The 22,427-nt window shown below is 41.8% G+C and overlaps 1 protein-coding gene across 15 annotated transcripts in view; it reads left to right on the top strand.

Annotated features, from left to right (window-relative positions):
- Positions 1 to 22,427, top strand: part of DOCK10 (dedicator of cytokinesis 10) — a 141,229-nt gene that overhangs the window by 34,267 nt on the left and 84,535 nt on the right. For 10 of the 15 annotated variants that reach the window (XM_019007826.2, XM_033516580.1, XM_033516577.1 and 7 more), the window contains exon 2: positions 17,617 to 17,736. In XM_019007826.2, coding sequence (XP_018863371.1) covers positions 17,617 to 17,736 — 120 coding nt within the window. Of the gene's footprint in view, positions 1 to 6,261; positions 6,550 to 17,616; positions 17,737 to 22,427 lie in introns of those variants that run through there. The other 5 variants (XM_019007827.2, XM_019007825.2, XM_019007833.2 and 2 more) reach the window with 5 other exon arrangements.

Here is a 22,427-nt window from a genome sequence, read left to right as displayed (position 1 = left end):
GCTCTGGCTCTGGCACTGGCACAGGCACTGGCACTGGCACAGGCACAGGCACAGGCACTGGCACTGGCACAGGCACTGGCTCTGGCACTGGCTCTGGCACTGGCTCTGGCACTGGCTCTGGCACTGGCCCTGGCCCTGGCACTGGCCCAGGGACCAGCTGGCAGCAGCAGGACACAGAAGCCATGCCCTGCTCCCTGGGCTCCCCCAGGCTCTGTGCCCAGGGGGCTGCTGGGCTGGGAGAGCTGAGGTGATGGTGTCTGTAAATGAGACCATCGTTGGGTCCTCTGAGGCCCTTTTCATTTTCCTTCAGCCTTGTGGCAAAGGAATGGATTATATTTGTGCCAGGTGGGATTCCAACTTGGAAAGCTGCTGAAATGATCCATCCACTGATGTTCCATCAGTGTTCTTGTGGGGTGAGCTGACAGAAACATTGTGGTGGCAAATTGAGAGCAGGATGGTGTGTGCAGGGGGAGCAGCATTCTCAGCCTGTGGACAGGGAGGGACTGCCTCTGGCTCAGCCAAGCCTGCTTCCCAAACAGGACAGCAGGATGTTCTTTAGGAGCTGTAAACTCAGTAAAGGGGGGTAGCAAGTGCCTTTTGGGGTGTGGATATTACCATTACTGTGTTTACTTGGGCGTGTTGAGGTGATGAAATGGCCATCAGGTGCTGTATGGGTGGTCAGGCTGGGAGCTGCTAAATTGCTCTCCCAAGGCCTTCTCAACCCTGTCAGGGACCCCTCTGGCCATGGGTGAATTCTCTGGCATGTCACAGACTGGCATGGATAACCTGTGGATGGCTCCTGTCACCAGCAGTTCAGCTGGAGGGGCTGTTCCAGCCTTGCACACAGGGTAAAGTGACACAGCAGCCTCTCCCATACGTGTTCTGTGTGAGTGCACTGGTGGCTGGGGCACAGGGAGAAGCTGAAGGCACAGAGGGAGGAATTGCTGAGATCAGCACACTGATCTGCCTGGGAAGGACAGAGATGGATTGACACAGGCAGTCTCTGACATCAGGGAGTGCTATCTGGAAAGATCTGTTAGCAGAGCTCTGACAGATAGAAGGGCTGCTTGTCATGGATATTTATGCAGGGGCACCGTCCCCTGCCTTGGAGAGCTCACCTTGTGTGCTGATGTCATTTTAACTGTGATGGATTCCCAGCCCTTGGCCTGCTCAGAGCGAGCTGTACAGATGTGTGTGCAAAATGCAAGCAGCAGCTGCTCTAAGGGCCTTGTGGAGTGTTTGTGTGCAAAGCTTGATGTATCAGCTTAGGCTGTTAGGCCATAGGTGGAGTCATATTTCTCTAAAAAAACCATGTCATTCGATTTCAGTTGATTCAATATCAGAATGGCTTTGCAAAAGGTTGCTTTAGATGTAATTTTTCTAACTCAGTTGTTTTACTTCTCTGTTTACATTGTTTAGGTTTCATATTTTTCCTTTTTTATTTTTTTAGGACGTGTTCAAACATTCATGGATCAATAGCGATCATTTAATCCAATTATTTAATTAAAAAATATGACCTCTTGGTTCGATTTGGGAGTTTTTTTGATGAGGGGAGGAGGAGAGGAGAGAATGTTCAGTCTTTGACAAAGGGATTGGGATGGAGGTCACTAGTGCTTTCTATTGTCTTTGTTAGGTGCTAGTAAAAAGCACCTATCTGTCCCTGGCCCCAGTGCAGTGATCTGCTTTACCTGTCCAGCATGAAGCTTTTGGGAAGTGCAGCTTTCAGGTGCAGCCACAAACCTCTCCAGAGCAGCCTCTCTTCCTGATGCCTGGACAATGCAGGTGAGATGAACGTGTGGTGACCAGTCCCTGTCACCTCAGCTTTAGTCTCACAGTCCCATTGGGAGATCTTTGACAGTCATATCTGAAAAAAACACATCCAGTGTGTGGCCACTCAGTGCAATCACTGTCCTAGGGAGCATTCTGACCACAGAAAGGACAGTGTGTAAGATCTGATCCTGCTGGCTTTGTCCAAACACAAAACTGGCTTCTGGCAGCACTGCCCTGTGCAGGGTGTCACAGACCGTGGTGGGGGACTTGCTGGGAGATTAACACTGAGGGCATGAAGAGCTGCACTGCCTGGATGCTGTGGGATATTAACAGTGTAAATCTCCTCTTTATTGGCCTCAGAGGATGAGTGCACCAGCTACATCTCCAAATCTTGAAGAAAATGATGTGAAAATATTAAAATTTAAAAAGAAAAATGCAAAGAGTTCTTTGTGACCCTCTCGAGGAGCCATGATTTTCTTCTTCTCCCCAGTACCTGAGCTAATAGCTGCCTGTCCCCCATGTGCCAACCTGTAACCATGGTCAGAGTGCATTTTTTCTGTTTTTTTCTGGTTCTAGGATATTTTTCTGGTTCTAGCCCAGGGGCTGGGTGTTGGGCAGGTTTTTCTTCTCCAGCTTCACTGTAGTGGTTCTACCAGGAACTCTGAAGTGTTAGAAGTGCCACAAGCCATTCAAGGGAGGTCTTTATCTGCCCTCTGCCAAGCTGAGAAATATTAAGTGTGTCAGAAGATCTCTCAGTTCTGGTCTAGGCTGCACAGACTTTCTGAATGGCAGTGCCACTGTCATCACAGGGGTCTTAGTTTATAAATGAAACAAGATTTTTTTTATGAAAACTTGTGTTTTATTTCAGAATTTAACCTTAGCATAGGCAATATGCAGCTGATGCAGCTTGTTCTAGAAAAAGGAGTTTTCTTATTAATTAAACTTTTTCTCAAATCTGTTAAACAAAAGGTCTGAGTCAGGATTATGCAATTATTTGTATATTCACTGGCATAAGTCAAGATTGTATTTTTGACTTGCACTCATTTTTTTCAGGTCAGCATTGCTCCCAGACAGAAGTCCTGAGCTGAAGGGAAGCATTCATTCCCTGAAATTTGCTATGAATTTGATGTTTGCATGAGATTTTTTTTTTTCTTCTCTGAATCTGGGTGGAAAAAAATGCCAGCGTGACAAACAAAAGTATCAGTCCTTGATCCTTCTTGGTTGGAGCTGGTAAACTGTATTATTTTAGAAGGACAGTATGCTGAATTGATTATTTGCTACACAGCAGCCCAAATATTCAGCCTGTTTTGGGATGTCTTTTATATTAGTTGAAGATACACACTTTAGGAACTGAATTTTTGTATCTTTCAATGGCTCCTAGCAAAGTTCTATCAAAATGCATTTTCCAATGATCACATGATGTACTGTAGCAGTGAATTAGTTTTGTTCAGTGGTATTTTTTTAGATACTGCTGTATATCACAATTCAAACTGAAGTAAATGAAGTGTGACAATGAACAGATCTAAAAGGGAAATGAGAAACTCCAGAAGAAATGGAGGAAAAGGGAATTAAAAGTTACTAAAAAACTTGTGACCCCTGTTGGAAAATTAAATGCAACTGGTTGTGCAGCAAAAAGAATGCACAGTTTTTCCTTAACTGGAGCAGAGATATCAAATATCATTATTCTTCCTATCCAGATATTCATACATTTCTGAAAAGTGCTGGGAGCAGATGAACATGTCACACAAAGCAAAGCAGAAGGCAATTAAACACTTAATTGACTACTTTACATAATGGATTGTTTTTTGAAGGGCTTCAGCATCCTTATTTTGACTCTGTGTATTGGGTACAGCAGTTCACAAATGTAAACCAAGGCTTGTGGTTTTCCTGGGGCCTAATACCTCTCTCCTTTGAAGTACACTGAGATATGGATAATACTTCTCACCTTATACATTATAGTTCTGAATTTGAAAGCATCACAGGAGGTTTATTCATATTAATATAAAATAACCAATTTTCTAGTTATCTTAAATTATCTGGCATCTTTAACTCAAGAGAAGTCTTGAGAAAAAATTAGGAAATATTTTGCAGTCATACTGATGCTAATGAAGTTTGCTTTGTACTTTGCTTCAGGACAAAGCATTATTAGACATTTGAATGGTTTTGTTATTCCCCATTACAAGAGGGATTTGCATCCAAAACATTTCTAAGAAAGTGGAGTCTTTATTTGCAGTTGTTTACTATTATTTTGGTTCATATCTCTCTGTGAATGCTGTGGCTTATTTGTTATTTCAGTGCTTCAGTCTTTTAATGCCTTGGTGTTGAGAAAATACAGTGATTTTAGTTTTGTTCCTGAAAACCTATCTGCCAGAGATATGGCAATAAATAAGAATTAATATTAGGAATGAAAATCTGGACAAAAGACACTCAGTGGAGTAAGCTGGATGAGGACCAGCTGGAAACTTGAACCTAAGTTCATCTTTTGTATTATTTTGGAGTAATAGAAGTTCATTAAAGTTTCAGGAAGTGCTAGTGACCCTTATCTCAGTGGAAAGGGCACCCTGGAGAGGCTCCTCTGTGCTGTGGGAGGCAGGAAGCTGAGGAGAGCCTTCCCAGCGAGAGAAAGGATGGAACTCTGCTTGTTCTGTGTGATGAGTTAAGGAGTGGATAAGCAAAGGAGCCTCTGAGAGGAGCTGATACCTGCCCAAAGTTAAGCCAGCAGAGCTGATGATTCCAGCATTAAATTCAACTTCTGGCAGGGACCTCTGGTCTCGGCAGCCCGTTCCCTGTGCTACATGAGAGGCACCAGGGAGAGATAGCGTGGTGGATTGAGAGAAAACAAGGGTGATTCCAGCTTGGTTCATGCTGTGCTTCTATATTGGTAGCCACTTAAAATGTCTGCATACCTTGGCAAAGGGTTTCTGTTGTCTTTTTTGCTTCCTAGTGCCAGACAGATGCCTTTCACTACTAAGTAGGAGTGGAGTGAAATCTGTTTTAGGGCATCACACAGCAGGCTGGTAGTGCTCAGTTTAAAGGAGGTGATCTCAAAGGCAAAGCTGAACAACAAAGATAATGATGAGATGGGGGGTTAATTCAAGAGTAGCACTATGTTTTAACTTCGGAAGAGGAAGGCAGCTGATCAGACAGATGTGGTTTTGTAGTGTTCAGGTCAGACATGGGCTCAGTGTCTCTGATCTCCTGGAATGGAAACCTAGCATATGGAACAATCCTTGGAACTCTTGCAGAGGTTTGTTACTTTGGATCAAATGTTACTGATCTTGAGAAATGTGTGATAGAGTTCACAGAGTTTGTAGAACTCAGAATTATTTGTTGGAAAGAAAAAAACAAAGACATTCAGCATAAACTTGCAGATCTCAAACAGAGTAATTAATTAATTCAACCAAGTTGTGAGAATGATGCTTTTATTGTTCAGTTGGCAAATGAAATACAGAATGAGGAAGCAGAAAAACTATCCCTTTGTCCTAGCTATACACACAGATATTCAGATATATAAAAATAAAAACTTAATGCGTGCCTCATAAGGGCTGTGTGCATAGGGGAGTGCAGTATTGCTGCTGCAGCAGCAGGATGAATCCTCAGCTGGAACAAAGAAGAAAAGGGATCTGTGTGTGTGGCTGCACACGTGTGGGCACTGAGGGGGTTTGTTCAGTTTTAAAAGACCTTTGTGCCCTGCCAGCCTTCAGACAGCTGAGCACTGGGTGAGTCTCCTACCTTAATTAATAATTTGACTGGCTCTGTCACTGCTCCTGTTGCCTCTGCAGTTCTGAGGCACTGAGTGAGGGCTTCTAAGCTGTCAAGGTGCTGCTGGGCTTGCCCCTGTGTGGGGTGGTGGGCAGAGGGAGCTGCTGGCATTTCCCATGTGTGGGGAATTTGGGGTGCAGGCTCAGTCTGGCAGCTTTATTTCTCCTGAGGTGGGAGCAAGGTGTGAAGCAAGCAGGTTCTTAGCTGGCAGCTTACAAGCATTTCTAAAACCTGTTTTTTACAAGCCAAAAATGTATTTTGGACATTATGAATTTCTCTGTTTTCCCCTTTTTGTAACTGTCTGCAAATTTAAGAATTTGCCGTATTCTTCCTCTTATTGGCGTTTCGCGCCGCTTCAAAAGGGGAACTGCTACCTTGGTCCAAAAGCAGAGATGGCCCTGGGCCCTGGCAGCACAAACCTGTCACTCTGTGGTCCAAGCTGGCTACCAAGGGGCTCTGTAGGAGATGGCTGTTCTGTGAATGACTTTTTTTATCCTGCAGACACACACACACCCACACGAGTGAGACCGCAGCTGTTTTGGCTTTCGAATCAGGGAGGGTGATGAGGAGAAAGGATGTAATGGTGTTTGAAACAAAGATGTTCACTTGCAGCGTTTTTTTCTACAACTTCCTATTTCAAATTTGCATTAGAGGTGGGGACTGGATGTATTTATGGTTTAATGAGACGCTCTTGCCTTAATAGCAGAATGTTGTTCACAGGAAGAAATGAGTTATTGCTGGTTTTCTTCTTCTTTCTGTTCAGTTACTGTGGATACAGCGTGTAACTTTTAGACCTACTTCCCCCTTGAACAGCATATGCAGCTTCCAGTTGTGCTGAAGCTGCTGAAGGAAGGAGGTTAAAGGAGCACAGTTTTTAAACAGATATTTGTTGGCTGCTTAATTCCTGCGGATACAATGAGCTTTCGTGGGAGATTCAGAAGGGAGCCCAGTGAACTGCGGAGGAAGAGAAAGACCATTAGGAGAGTGAATCAAGGAGAAATTCACAGATTAAGCTGTGTGAGTATGCACCCTTCTTCCACCTCTTCTGAGAAATGGCTAAGAAATTGCAGGTCACTCTCAGGAGTACACTTTGGGCAGAGTAGGATTTCTTGCTCGTTGCATATGTAGGATTCACTGAGCCTCATTCAGTCTGTGATTAGGGACTGAGCACTGGAGAATGGGACTGAAGCACAGGGAGTTCAGGAGTTTACAGAACTCAGGCACATTAGGGGAACTTTTGTAGCCTCACATTGCTGATCAGAAACGTACTGGGAGCGCCAATGTTTGATTGTCTCTCTGGCACCTATAGCAGGTGCCTGGAAATTCCATGAAAATGCATAATACTGCTTCTGGGGTGGAAAGTTCCTCTGTGCTATTTCAGAATTTGTGATCTGTGGTGGGCACTTCTCAAGGCCAAGAAGAGGAGGAAGACAGTGCAGGGAGCCACTGGAGAAAGCTCCAGAACTTTTGGAGAAAAGCTAGGGCGAGGTTCTGCCCTATGGACTACACAGCAGCTTTGGGACAGGACAGAACTGAGCCTCCTGAAAGTGCTCTATGGGGCACTGGGAAACTCACATTAACTGCGTTGTACCTAAACTTACCTGACTGAAATTGAAACTGCAGGCAGCAAGAAGTAAAACACTTAGAGCCAGCTGTTGAGGAGTATTAGGCAAGTACTGTTTTTCAGTGTATTCTCTTCACTTGAAATTCTGCTTTAGGTCACAAAACATTTAATGGTTTCCCCAAGAAGAGACAATGAATCCTTTTCCTCAAGCAAGAGGTGTTTGATTTTCTTCCATAGTTTTGTTCATCCAATTACTCTGTTTGGATGTGCATGCAGAGGGCTCTTTTGAAGCTTTTCAGTGTGTTCAGTGTAACAGAATCAGTGACAATACAACCAAGAAGAGTATTCTCATTAACTTTTTCAAATGGGAAGGAAAAGAACTTTGCAGTTGTAACACTTGGTGACCAATTAAGATGTTTGTGGTTCACCTAGTAGTGTTTGGGTTTTGCTTGTGACTAGCTGTCTTTTTGGATAGGTACTTTACATGGAAGTGGATCTTTTTGACAAGGCTACTTTACTACTACAGTAGTTTCTGCTGCCCTGAGCTATTGGCCTGCAGTCAAAGATGACGTTTGAGCTTCATGGTCAAGGGTCCCAGGAATCAGCTGCTTTCAGCTGCTGGTGCTGCTGAAAGCATCTAACCCTGGCAGCTCACAAGGCTTTGGTAGGAGGTAGGCACTGCTTACTTGACTTATCCTCTTAAATCCTGGTGAGGAGGGATTTCTGTCATTATTGCACAAATCCTGGCTGTACTTTATTAGTGCTCATTAGAGAAATATATTTGTTCCCCTTTGCGTATATCCTCAGATAACAGAAACTGAGCATTCAATTTAGTGGTGCCAAATAGAAATATCAACAATGCATTGTAGTTAGACCTAAAGCATAGAGCACTTGTAACCCTGTGTCTGTAACTGGAAATAGGAAACAAGCCTGCTTCATCAGAGGCTTGTGGGTCACGCTGCACTTCCCCTGACGTGGATGGTGGCTGTATGTCAGCAGCATAGCTCTGCTTTGCAGGGGAATCTGTGCTGATTTCTGTTCTTTTCAAACATAAGATGGGGTCACTGTGTCATATTATTCTGTAGATGTATTCCTCAGTAGTTTGTTTAGCCCTTAGGAAATGCGGGCGCACTTGGCTTTACTTTTGTGCCTTGCAATCTGTGTCTTTCTGCCCAATATTTCATAATTGGAGCATGTTAAATCTTTGGCCTACGGGCACTTTTTGCTATCAACCAGCAGCCAATCTCTCCTTCATGCATCAGCCCTCTGCACCTCCACACAGATTTCAAAGTGATGTCAGCTCCCACTGCAGCTGTAAAGGCTTTTGTGTATGGGGACCTTGCTCAAAGAGTGCATTTCTTCATGTACTATTCTTAGACCTGTGTTTTCTGTGGATGGACTTGCATCATTTGCTGGAAGCTCCTTTTTTTTTGTAAGACTGATTAGCTTTAATTGATAGTAGGTTGATGGTTGAGCTCAATGTAGTTGACCAGATTTTGCTCTCATTTACATCCTGTGTGTGTAAATGCATTGATAGCCAGATAATTGACTGGGAGGGGAGTTGATGTCAAGGAAACAATTACAAGTTTAACATCATTGTGAGAGCTGGGTTTGTAGTGGTCACGTACAGATGATGTTAATTTTACAGATAAAGCCTCTGTGGAAATACTTAAAATCATTTACTCAGATATGTAGTATAAGAAATACCTATTACTTGTGAAGAAATAAGTAACCAAAGTGCAGGTAGAGAAAGAGGGTTATTCACTGAGTAAAATGAAACAGAACACCATACATGAGATTTGCCCCATGGGACAGTGACTTATTACTAAGTACTCTAGAAGTTAAATGATGTCTTTGAAAAGTTTATTTAGAGCTAATGCAAACATTTTTATTAGTTGTTTTTTGCTTCTGAAGTGCTTGAGCCCTTTTCAAAACAGTTGTTTGCTCAGTCAACATGTCTAGGTCTTCATACATTTAAATTTTAGGTTTTAATAGAAAATAAGCAATGAGTGTTTGCCTTTGCACTGTGTTGCAGCTTCATCAGACATACAGTAGTGATCAGTCTTTAGCATCAGAGTGTGATCTAATGAACAGAGATCAGAGCTTTCTCTTGAGTCCTTGAAAGACAAACTGTACTCTAAAACCAAAGTCTGCTAAAAAGAAATCTTAAGTTTCAAAGTAAATGAAACTGTTTTAAAGACAATCCTGTGCTGTGCATGGTGTTATGTAAAATCTACCCCATTTTAGCAGCAGGTTTGTGCTGGATGAACCTGGTGGAGGGGTCGGTGGGTAGGAATTCCTGGCACATCCTTCTTTTTGTACTTCCCCTGAACCTGTACACAAATAACCATGGGTAGATCTCTCTGTCTCCCTAATTCATCCAGTTTACCTGTTGCTCTAGCCACTTCTATTACTGCTGTGTAAATACTACAGGTATCAGAGCTGGGCTTCTACCTCTGCTAGAAGGGCAAAAATTGGGAGTATCTTTTGTTTAAATTAGATTTTCCTGAGCCTGCAAAGACTGTCCATGTGAAGTTATACCTGTGTGTGTGTGTGTGTGTGTGTGTGTGTGTGCACTGATAGACTCAGAAGTGCTGTTTACATAAACTTTATACTGGAAGCTGACAAGCTTTGGTCAGATCCACTGCAAGCAGCTTTCAGGCTGGTTTTGTTAATGTTTCTGCTTGGGGTCATGGCTCTGCCCACCTGAGATGTGCTAGAAGAAGCAGACATGAGGTAAAGCATATTTCCAGAGCAGCTGAACTAGACTCACTTCAGCATCCCCTTGGTGGTGCACAGGACAAGCAGAAGTCCTTTTGCTTCTCTGGACTGAAGTAATCACTGAGGAGGCAAATGCCTGAGCAGAACACTCCAGCTGTATTGGCAGCTCCTCTCTGCTCCCCCACAGTCCCATCCCTTCTGCCCAGTCCCCTTCCACCACATCCTACCTGTCTCTTCACATGTCTGCATGAAGAGGAGCAAATTGCGTCTTTGGCTTTAGCTTGCTTTCTTCATGAATAGATTCTGTGTGGTAGATTCAAAGAAAGCCTTTTGTTGCTAAAACTGCACTTTTTGTTTCAGGTTTAGGTCAGGTAAGGGGAGAGAAAGTGGCTGAAGGTTGCTAGGTTAGTGATCTATCTATGTAAATTATAAAAAAAAACAACTTACGATGCTTTACAAAACTTTCTTGTTTTTCCCCTGAGGTGACCTATGGGCAAATATTTAGTCTAGGCTTCAGAAGTCCTCACTATTTAGAAGCTGTTATTCTTGACATTTTGAAAAGCTAACCAGTTAAATTCAAATTTAAAACTTAGCACTTTCTTGTCAGTGGCTGATTTTAGTATTTTTATGATTAAATTGAATTTTTTAATCTCCTTCCTAAGAATAGTTTCAAGATACTGCATGAGCACAGAGAATGAGTAAGTTGTTGCCTTGTTACCCTGAATGTTTTTTGCAGATTGTACTGATAATTTTATCAAGTGTCTAAAAGTGTTAGTCCATGAAGATGGGCATGGCCATGCAGTGCCATACCAGAGTGGGAAGGCACTGCACAAGGCTGCACTGCCAGGTGCACAGCCATGGTTGGGAAACAGAATTCAGGAAATGCATGTGATGAAGTGGAACACAGCACAGAGCATCTCCTCTCCCTAACCCTTGTCTAACCAACAGTCCTGTGTGGCTTCCACGCTTTAACCATGAGGGAGGTAGTTTTGTGGGGGCTGGAGCTTTCAAAATTCATAATGAAAGGAATGATAAATTCTGTCTTGAGAAACAAGAGGTGTTAGAAGGAGTGGGTGACGCCCAGTTGCCTGAGAACAGATCTCTGTGGTTTGAGCAGCCTTACCCCTGGCCGCTCGTCGGTCGCCGTGCTGGAGCAGCTCCCTGTGCCACTGAAGGCTTTATGATCATCAGTTGACATGAAAGGTTTGAGTTAGCTCATCCACATGAGAGGTGTTTCTATTTTTCAGGACATGCTGAATTCTCTTACAGTAATTTTTAAAGCTGAAACATAATACAAAGTAGGCTTACATAGATTGTGATCCACAAAACAGTGGTGGTGTGAGCAATTAGGATTCGTTCTATCCCAACTGTATTTGTACAAAGTAAGTCTCATTTAGTCAAGCAGGTCACTTATTGGTATCAATCAGAATTTTCTTTGAATAAAGAGACTTTAAAGAATGAAGATTACTTTTCCCTTTTGTTATTCCCAGAAGGGTCTTCAACAGGTTTCCTTTCTTTTGCTCTGCTTGAGCTGATGGATACAATAGCATTTTGGCAAGTAAGTTCTGAATCACTAGGAACTGGGGGTTGGATTCTTCGTAATTCTTTGTGATTTTCTCTGTAGCAGAGTCGTGTGGGAACTGGCAATCCCCTTAATGAAATTTATTGGCACGTTGGCTTCAGTGCTGACACTGAAGAGTATATTAGTTGTGCTGTGCAGCCCTGATTGGATTCCTTCCAAGTGCAGTTCTTCAAGGTTTACTGAAAGTCATGACAAATTAAACATTTTGGACCTGACAAGTGAATATATTTTAAGGTGGGAGGGGGTGTGTCAAAGAAAATTTTCTTTGTACCACTAATTTTAATAAATTTGTTGACTATGAATCACATACTGAGCCAAATGAAGCCTTTGTAATGTAGCCAGAGAGTTGGTTGACTGTAAATAGATGCAGAACAGGCCAAGCAGTCATAAAGAGGAGATCTGAATCAAAAGGAGAGACAGTCAGCCTGCTGGTTCTGGCTGTGCTTCCCAATCCATACCCCAGATACTTTTTGCAGACCTTGAATTGCCTGCCCTGTACTTGAAATGCAATAGTTATTTTCCTTAAAGGAAATCTATAACACGATGCAGAGTGTGTTGGAAGCAGAGGGAGGGCAGGCCTGTGGGATGAAGCATTTTGAGTGGTGATTCCTGTCACTCCCAGCTCAGCTGCTTGAGGGTGTTGGGGACACCTTCATCCCAGAGTGGCTGTGCTGTCTGTGCTCCCTGGGTACAAGTGTGGAGTGCTGTGGGACTCCCTGCCAGGAGTACACGGGGTCTTGGGCAGCTCCCCCATCATCTGCTGGGGGAAAAGGTGCAGCCAATGGAGATATCCTTCCCATGGAATTCACCCCAGGCACCAAACTTCTCTGCTGCCCTGGGAATAGAGACAGATGTTGGTCCTACAGAAATGCAAAAGTCTTGGTGACTCTGTGAAACCTAAATTGTTTTATAGCCTCAGCTTCAGCTCCTTGAGTGTTCAGGCAGCTGCAGGTAGCACATCTCAGAACTGCTGGGCATGCTGGATCTCTGGCTTATCTGAGACAGGCTTAAACTCAGCCTTTATGCTACATTTTCTCCAAAAGTCATGGAAGTCCTTTAGTCTTTAGCTTCAGTTTGGACAGGCTTGGAAAAGAATTATTCAATTGAAGTTGGCCTGCCCTGGTAGAATATAATTAGCTACATGTATTAACCATATGAAAACATAGAAAGACATGTCTTATGTCAGAGACACAGTATTTAACTGGTGAAAGGAAAAGCAGAACAAAGGAGTGTGAGAAGCACTTCACATTGGTGTCATCCTAGAAAGCAGTTTAATTTGCTGTTTTGAATTTTGGTGGCATTTGGTTTGGTTCATAATATCATTAAGAAGTGTAAAAAAAATGAAGGAAGGTGATGCTGTTGTTTTAGTAAGTGGCCCTTTCGAAGTGCTCATTTTGGTATTTCAGATGTATAACAAACTTTTTGACAAGCCATAGCTTGGATGAAATATAAAATCCGAGTCTTTCTTGATCTTAACTAATCTGGCCATCACAATAGTTTTGACTCTCTTTATGAACATGTATCCTTCTGTCCCAGAGACAGGATATAACTGAAGTCCAGGTAACTGAAGTCCATCAACTTAACTTCTTTCTGTTTGTCTGTTTCCTTAATTTTTCCTTCATGGTGTGTGGAAGAGAAGAAATTAATTTAAACACCTCTATTAAATTCAGTAAATTTTAGATATTGAAGATTTGGTGTCAGAATAATATGACATTAAAGCATTAGAAAATCATAGCAGTTAGTCTAGCTTATTTTTAGAAAGGGGAAGTTCTTGGGATGACTGTTCAGAGACTATTGGACTCTGCTACATCATTTCCTCCTTCAGGGACCGTTCACAGAAATGCAGCTTTAGGAGGAGGAGATGTAATTATGAAGAAAAGATAGGTACTAGCATTAGTGCACAATGTCTGTGCATCTGGAGGCAAGTCTAGTCCCATATTTGATTCTGTAATATCATTTATGTGGATATTTTTGGTAATTACTCCTGGGAAATGTAATCCTTTTTTACCTAGTCTAGAAGATGGTGGCAATGAAGCCATATATCACTGGTGGAATCTGGCCAGTTTCACCTCTGTGAAACTACATTGTCCTCCTATGGTGTTGGCTCTGATTTAACATCTCTCCAGTGTTCCAAAAGAGTGTGGAAAAGCTGGCTCAACAACACACAAAGCTACACTACACTGCCAGGGTTTGAAGTAAATGGTACTGCTGAGAATGTTGTAGCAGGTGAGGAGTCAGAGATGGCTTTTTTACTAGATGTATTCACAGCCATTTCAGCACAACTAAATTCATTACTCACTTGAGATGGAGAATATAAAAAGCATTATGAAATCCAAGCCAGCAGAATTTGATTTTGGCACAGATTGCCAGGTTGGCCTCTTTCCAAAAAGAACAGACAAGTTAAATTGAGAAGAGGCAGCGCTGTGGTTATTAAATTAGCTTTAAATCAGCCCAACTCATTTACAGATCTCTGCTAGTGCTTGCAGGGAGAAATTTGCTAATCCCAACATCATTGCTTCTGTCTGCTTGGGAGAAAGCAGAGCAGCCACCCCACACCAGCAGAGATAAGCTGCTAACTAACCAGCTGCCACTTGCCATCATGACTGCAACACAAGAGTTGCACTGCTGAGCCCTGCCAAGTCCAAAGTACTGACTCTGCAAAGGATGGAGTCAGCATCCACAGAGAAGAGTCTTATGGTCTGTAAGAACATGCAGAATTGATGAGGAGAGGCATCACATTTATTATACTATCATGCTTGATGCTGGCAGGGAATGGACTAAATTATCTCTGCAGCCAGTGTATTGACAAGGATGGGCTATTACTTGCATCTCTGATTTATGGGAGCTGGCATAATACAGTATTGCATTTTACACAGGATTTTGCTGTACTGACATGGAAAGAAGAATATAATTTTTATTGCATCAGTAGAAAAACATCATCATAAATACTGAAGTGCTTCACTGAAAAGTTTTGCAGTAGGTTTGATAATGTCATATCTACTTGCATTTATTTCAGATGTGTAATGTTTCTCCAAAGACTTCTCTGTTAACATCTGTTAAAATGCTTCCATCAGATCATGCCATTTGCAGCACTGAGAGCAGGAGAATTAGTGCTGTGGGAACAGTGATGTTCATACACTTGCTGTGTTCCTCTGCTTCGGGGTTTTCTCGAGCTGTATTTTTGTCTCATGTAAATGACCTTGTAGCTGCCAAGGAGAAGTTTTCCCCTGGAGTGTTTGAACAGTTTCAGCAGTGGCTTTCTGAGCATTGCTGGTTTCTGAAGAGCAAAGAGAGGGCAATATGACATGGCTTATCCTGCCTCCATTTGCACCCCAACATCTGCAGAATATTCAGTTTGAAGGGGATGTAGCTGCATCCACCCCAACCTTACTGGGATTTCCAGGGGGAAGAAGGAATACCTCTTCCTTCTGCCAGCCCCAGCAAAAAGGGTAGTTTTCACAGGCACAGAAAACCTGCAAATGCTACACATTTTTATGGGGTTTCCTCATATTTCAAGAGAAGTCCCAAGATTTCTGGGGTTTCCCAGCTCTTTCTTAGCCTACTTCGGTAGGAAGGGGACTACTTATGTCATTTGTTTGCTTAATATTTTCTTAGGAAATTTTGAAAATTGACATTCATGATGTTTCCAAGGAGCATCTGACCAAGATTAAGATTGTGTTGACATATGTCTTGTTTAGGAGAGTGAACATTTTATGATTTCAGTGGCATATCTGTCTTACTAAGAGTTGAGATTGTTCCAGAATCATTAGCCTGACAGTACCAGCTCTGGGAAGGGAGGGTTGTCAGTGTCAGTGTCAAATTTTCTGCAGGAAATGTTAATATTTTAGTGAAACCATTATACAGGAAAAATGCCTGTTTGAAGCACAGGTACCTCATAAATATCATTGCATGTATTTCTTTCCATTTTACTTTGAGTTTTCTGGTAAATGGTTGCTATAAGGTTTCCTGATGAAGGTAACAGTTGCACTACTACAAGTTTGCTTTCTGCTGAACATGAGCTGAGTGAACTTTGTTCAGGCTTAGGTACCATTACCAAAATGAGTGGTACAGCATAGATGGTACACTCAGTGTGCACTGGTGTTTTCTCTTTGTGGTTTTAACTCCATAACTTATGTATAATGTATATGTATATTTATAAAGCAATATTTAATAAATAGATGCAATGACAGGTTTAATGATAGAAAGTCTGAAACTCCTGTCAAAGATCCAGCAGTGGCTTAACACAGTTTGGAAGGGAATGAGAGCAGGCTGTGTTTGGTGACATGGCCAAGTGACCCTGTTAAGTTCCTGTGGGGAGCCACTGTCAGCAAAAGACAGAGAGAGACCTCACTAAGGAGTTTGGCTGGTACTGAGCCCAGGAGCTCCTTGAGCAGGACTGGATCATTGTATGTCAACTGGGACAGCCCAGGCTAAGTACTGGCTTGAGACAGCTTAAAGTGATGTGGTTGGGTTCATATGAAGTCTTATGTCATAGCAGGGCTCTTTCTTAACTGGACATCACAAAACCAGAATCCAGTCCTGTCACAGAATCTAAATCAGTCATGAATGTGTTTTTTACAATTTGTTACTGTTATTTGCTGGTCTTACCTGTCTTTACAATCCTTCAATGTCTCAGTGTCAGCAGATAGTGCTTGTGGCTTGTGAATGCTAAGCAGTAAGGATTTTTAGAAGTGTATTACTCTTAAGTGTGCAAATGGGAGTGTGAGAGTTAATAGTTCAAGAGAGGTAATAGATTGAACTGCTGAAGGAGTTCTAACTGTTTTAATTGCCTTGCCAGATTTTGGTGGAGCTTTAATGCTTTAAGCAGGGATTTGGAGTAGATGACCTGCAGAGGTCCTGAGTTATTTTGTGATTCTTGCATCAGCTGTTCAGCAATTGAAGAACTTTCTAAGAACATGTGTATTCCTGTGTCTTAATTTAATTTGTGTGGCTGTATTACTGATACTTAATTAAACTTTGCATAGATGCATTTGATGCCAAGGGGAGTCTTGGACTCAATATATAAGGGAAAAAATGTTCATAAGAAAACTTGATATGACTGAGATTACAGAATAAACAAGACCTATCAGGACAAAGTCAAAAGGGAGAGGGACTATTACATTTGAATCATTATGTGTATAATGGACCATACATGAATGAGATGGGTAAAATCATATATGATGGACAATCTCATTGAAAAAATTTGTTTTATGGAGATATCAAAGCTTTCATTTTCAATACATCTTAGTTTTGATTTAGGGAAGACAGAGGGAAATTTTATATAATTCTGAATAGCCCAATGAAAGAATAGTGGATAAAATATTACTTATCTAATGTCCACTTTTGAATCAGACTAAGAGAGTAAATGTTACTGCATTTGCTTTCCACTATGTCCTTTTACTCTTTCATCACTTTCTTTTCCATCCCTTCTGGCAGTTCTCTTGCCCTTTCTCATTCACTCTTCCTCATGATTACATCTTCGAATTGAGCAAATGTTCTCACTCTAGTACATGACTCTCTATTTGTTTAATGTATTCTAGCATGTCAGGCAGGCTTCTCTTTTTCTGTGTTTGGGTTGTATTTCAAGACAATGTGACTTTACTTTTTCCTGTGGTGGTTTCTTACTTTACTGCTGTTTCGGGCAATAGTGGAACTGCTGTGGTGATACTAGTCCTGCTTCCTGAGAAGAGAAGCCATGGAGGTGGATGCCAGATAGTTTATCCCAGGAGAATAACCTTGGATTATTACCAAGTAAAACAATATGATGGCTTTCACAAGCTGCCAGCAGTTCAAAAGGTGAATTGTGTAAGACAGTGAAGAAATAAGTGGTTTTCTTATTCTGAAACATACTAGCTCAAAATCCTATGTTCAGTTCAAACTGTGTTCATCAATTTTCTTGATGTATTTATGGAGAGAAAGAGAGAATTCCTGAGACTTCCAGATGAATTATCATGGTGGTTTCAGTCTGTGTAATGAGCTGACAGATTGCTCTGGAGTTTTGAGATGGAGAGTGGCTGTTACAAGTGGCCCAACTTCCTCACTTCACTCTCATGCATGAGCTCAGATGCAACAAGCTGAGCAGAATGGAATGAAAGGAGAAGTTATTCATGCTTTGGTGTACAAAAGCAAAAATGCTGCAGATCTCAGCTTATGAAGGGGAAGGAAAGCAAATTTGTGTGTAGAGAGAGATCACCTGATCTTTTCTTTTTTTCCACAGCAGGAAAAACCCAAACTCTTGGAGCCTTTGGATTATGAAGCTGTTATCACAGAGATCGAAAAAAACATTGGGGACAGCCAGTTTAAGGATCTGATATTATTCCCTGATGATGACTTTTCAGTAAGTACAATGTGTTAACTCCTTTGCTTAGGTTTGTTCTGTTCACTTATTTAATCTCCAGTGCTAGAGGGAGAGCCAGAAGTTGTCTAAGGGCTCTCTAATATTTTCTTAAATTATGCGCAATGCCATACTTCCCTCTCACCAAATTTACTTGTTTTGGGTTTTTTTATCTCTGACACTTATATATGCATGACTTTACTGCTCAGGCTTAGATGAAGCTTGAAGCCCTGTTTCTTCCCAGATGCATTTCAGGAACTCACTAAACATGTTATTCTATAATGTATGCTTGTCTGTTTGCTCAGCACATTATTTGTTTGGCCAGTCCTAGAATCTCTCCCTACTACTATAGTCTAATTTAATCTGTAACTTCTGATCCTGTTCTGTTTGATGTATTTGGCCACTAGATAGATTCTCTTCGAAACACTGAGGAGATCCCTGACCCCACAGGCACGGAGCTGCCTGACCTCATCCTCATTCCCCATTGCTTGTCTTGGCAAACTGCAAAGACACTGAGAGCCTGGAGGCCCAGGGCAGCTCTCCAGTGGCAGTGCTGGGGTGCTCAGATGGGTGGCTGGGGAGGTGTTCTGCCAGGCAAGTATATGGGCAGATTGCCTGCACTGAACAGCAACTTCTGCTAAATCACCCCATCTTTGTATAACATTTAGGTTTTGATGAACAGGCATTCTCTAATGGAAAGACATTTCAATTTGTGACCAATTGTAACTGCTCTGTGAGGGGCCTTCCCATCAGCTCATGGCACTGCTACTGTCCTAGGAGGGCAGCTTAATCTAATTGACTGCTTTGTTTTACTAAATGGCTCGATTTCCTTGGTGGCATTAACTGAGTTAATGTGCTCATGGGATTGAGAGAAGCTGAACAGAAAAGATTTCCTCATTGTTGTTAATTCCTTTATCCATTTTGCACGTTTGTCAATTTATGAAATTGAAACTTAGCATTACAAAGCTGAGTTGACATACTGTGTGCTGTCACAAGGCTCTTGAGCCCTTTGATTTAGAGTAACTGAGCTCAAGTCCATGGGTCTTCTCAGTGAAAGAAGAATCTTGTCTTACTTGTGAAGACCTCTGTCTGTCAAACATATTTTCATATCCTTATTTTCATTTTATTTTGAGCAGTCGCTGGATTTTCATAGCTAGTTCTATTTTGTTTCCTCTGTGTTGTACTTTGCAACCATCTGGCATAATCTATTTAAATTCAAAAAACAATAAGAAAAAATAGATTAAGACAGATGAGAGAGGTACCTGCATGGTAGAGGTGGTCTGTACTCACTGAAGAACAAAGGCTGAGGTAGGTAGGGTGCATATCCTTGCAATGAACCTCTCTTATCTTCGTTCTAAGTCAGTGTCAGTGGCAAGAGCCTATGCAGGTTTTCATCCCAGGCAGGTTTTCCTGTTGCAGAGTATCTATTTATAGTCCTGCTCCCTCCTGCTGAAATATTACCTGAGCACAAAAGTCTGGGTCAGGCGTTTGAGTAGAAAGAGATCCACATCTGACTGAATTAGGAGGTGCCCAGGCTGGCTCTGAGTGGGATTTAATGGGATAATGCCCAAGGAAATGGTGGCTGGCTCTGTTTAACTCCTAATGATTACACTTGCTGCAGACTTTGTGTCTCAGTGTTGATACAGCCCAACTTTGGGCCTGTGGGCGAGCACATCCTATGGGCAAAAGTCTCTTCAGAAGCAAAACCCCAGCTAAAAGAGTTGGCTGAAGTAGTGAACATAGGAGAAAGTTCTGCTTTTAATAATGATTTCCTATTTTTGGATCTGACATGTTCACCACATGCGTCAGTAGGGTTGAATTATTGTAGCTGTTGTTTCATCTCAGATTTGTTTCTCTTTTTGACTTGCATTCAAAGAGAATGCTGTTATTCTCACAAGACTTCTGTTGGTCATTTCCAACATCTTATGTGAAGTCTGTGGAGCAGCAGAGAATTCTTTATATCAATCTGAGCCTGGTAGGCTGTATTCCTCCATCCCCTGCATCTCTACAGAAGAGTACAAGCTGTGTACATTACAGATGCCTTCTCTGGTTATATTCCAGTTGGGGAAAAGATATTTCACTTCTTTTGTAACCATGCTTAATAATCCCTTAAAAAAATAAAATAAAAAATTGATTCACATCAGTTCCACTTTTTGTTTTCCTAGCAGTTCCTTCCTTATAACTCGTTTGCCTGCTCAAACTCCATTTTCCATTTCGGAAAAAGCATGTCAGCTCAGCTTCATTTTTCACCTGGTCCTGGATCCCATGAACAAATTTTCCTTTTGTTTCTGTGCTGTGAAATAATGGCCAGTGGATATTTCTGCAGCAGTACATCAGTACAGAGCTTACACTGTACTTCTTGGTGGTAGTAAGAGGGAGTTGATGGGCTTCCTGTTGTACTTATAAAAAGCTTGGTGATGATCCTGGTAGTTTTGCATCCTCATCATTGGGTTTCTGTACTTCCTTCACCTTGGTTCACTAAACCTGGCCACAGTCTCCTTGACAACTGGAATTGCTGCTGTCTGGGATTCCTATTTCTCCCTTTTCCTCTGTGTTTGCCAGTAAGGAAGCCCTGAAGGAAGGGTTACACCTGTCTTCAAGTTGGTCTCACTCCCTCCTTTAACTTTTGACATCTTAGCATTACCTGGATTTGTTGTCATACATATGTACTTCTACTCCTAAATGCTGTCATATAGCCAAACAAAATATTTGCTGTATCCTTTCATAGATTTTTTTTTTTTTGTCTTTTCTTCCATCCTTTGGAAATTCACTGAACACCCAGCAGTCTCTTTTCAAATCTCCAGGATCTGAAGTCTTGTTTAAAATCACTGCTTCTCTTCCTTAGTGGCAACAGGCTCAGCACTCCTTTGCTAATAGCTTTTCTTGTGTGGAGGTTTAGTAGCTAAATATGTTAACAGTATGTTGGTAAATATAAGTTAATTGTTTTAAAAAGGTAGATTAATGTATTTAATAGTCACTTAAATTTGTATAGTATAAAATCATGTTAAACTCTCTGCATCTTGAAAATTTGTTTCTCCTTCTCACGTATGACTTTCCTAAATCTGTTTGAAAAGCAGAACTCAGACTTTTTAAAATTACTTGTATAAATATGGCTGAATGCCTGGTTTTCAACCTGCAATAGAAACAATAGTTCATTGCCTAAATTTAGGACAGGTGTAAGATGGCAAAACTTGCCTGCACAGTGCAAAAGCTATTTAAGTTCAGTCTGATGTGCTCCTGACCCTTTGGGCTTCTGAAAGCTCACCTGGGATCCCTGTTCCTTCCAAGCATCGAGGAGGACTTAGAATTAGAGGGGTTGAGTTGTGAAATTGCTGTACTTGCCATCACTGCAGGCGTGGTTGTTTCCAGGCTTCTTTTTTTTTTTTTTTTTTTTTAGCTCTGAACAAAAGTCAAAATCTCCCTATTTTTCAGGTTTTGAAACCTCTGCTTTCTAGATGCTTTGCAAGGACAAAAGTTGTTCATTTGGATACAGAAGTTCAGAACAGAACCAGATGCATCTGTAAGGGGAGGGGGCAAGAATCATCAAGGAAATGCCCTTAACATGGAGTGTGTGTGCCATAGGGGCAGCTGGAAGTGCTGGCCTTGCAGCCTCCTTGGAAAAACCCCTGGAGACCTGACTGTTTTTTCTAAGCTCAGAAGAGTTACAGTGCTGAAATCATGAGTTATTTCAAATAGCACATGATTTAGCTCCCACTTTCCATGTGAGTATCTGCTCATTCTTAGAGGAGCAGAAAATGAGTCCATTACTCTGATGATTGATGGGGTTATGGTATCCTTGACGTGCAAGTTTGCATGAGCTGGCAGGAGCAGGACAGGGAGAGGTAGCTGGGCTCCTAGGGAGGCATTCTAACTGTTTAAGTAGGGAGAGCTAATACAGTCAGCAAAGGAAGCTGTGGGCAAAGCATAGCCACTCACACTGGATGTGATTCAGGGAGTGATGAGGCAAAATCAGCCCTTTAAACGTGCTCTGTTCCTGCTTTCCTTTCTCTTTGCCCCCACACAGGTGGTGAGGTCTGTGCTGGGACCCAACAGCCTCTGCACTGTGATATTTACACAGCATAGTTGCATTTTAGCCTTATTTTTTATTTTGATGGACTATGTCATTGCATGTTTTGGTAACATTAAGCAAATCTGTTTACTTGGATGAAAGTGGGGCTGAGCAACTTTCTTTCAGAGGCCCTGACCTTAAGCATTGCCAGGGAGGAACATGTCAGCCCATGTGTGGTTAGGTCTCTGCAAAGGGTGGCCTTTGCAGGAAGTAAATATCATTGTTGTTGGTGCATCCCTCTCAAGATTTAACCACTGCTAACGTGCTTTCAGACTAAAAGCTGTTCAGAATAGATACAGACTGAAAATGTCTGAAATGGCTAATGGAGTTTGAACTCCATTTTCAAATGCTAAATTCACCATGTCACTGGGAAGTCGTCACTGCCTGAAAACATAATTCCTAATCAGTGTTTCAGAGGAGCAGTATTAATTTTTGTTTCATTGTAGAAGGTGAATGTGGCAAGAGAAGGTGCTCAGTGAAATTGTACCTTATAACTCATCCAACACCTGGGGCCAACAGCTTATGCAAATGAGACAGCCTGGTAGTGCCAGAAATCGCACTTAGATATAGGATATTTATATAAAATAAATTAAAAATAATTCAGAAGAATTATAGACTTGAATGC

Source organism: Parus major, chromosome 9 (genome assembly GCF_001522545.3).
Source record: "Parus major isolate Abel chromosome 9, Parus_major1.1, whole genome shotgun sequence".
NCBI lineage: Eukaryota > Metazoa > Chordata > Aves > Passeriformes > Paridae > Parus > Parus major.
The sequence above is the reverse complement of the archived record's forward strand: the minus strand, read 5'-3'. Positions and strand labels throughout refer to the sequence as shown.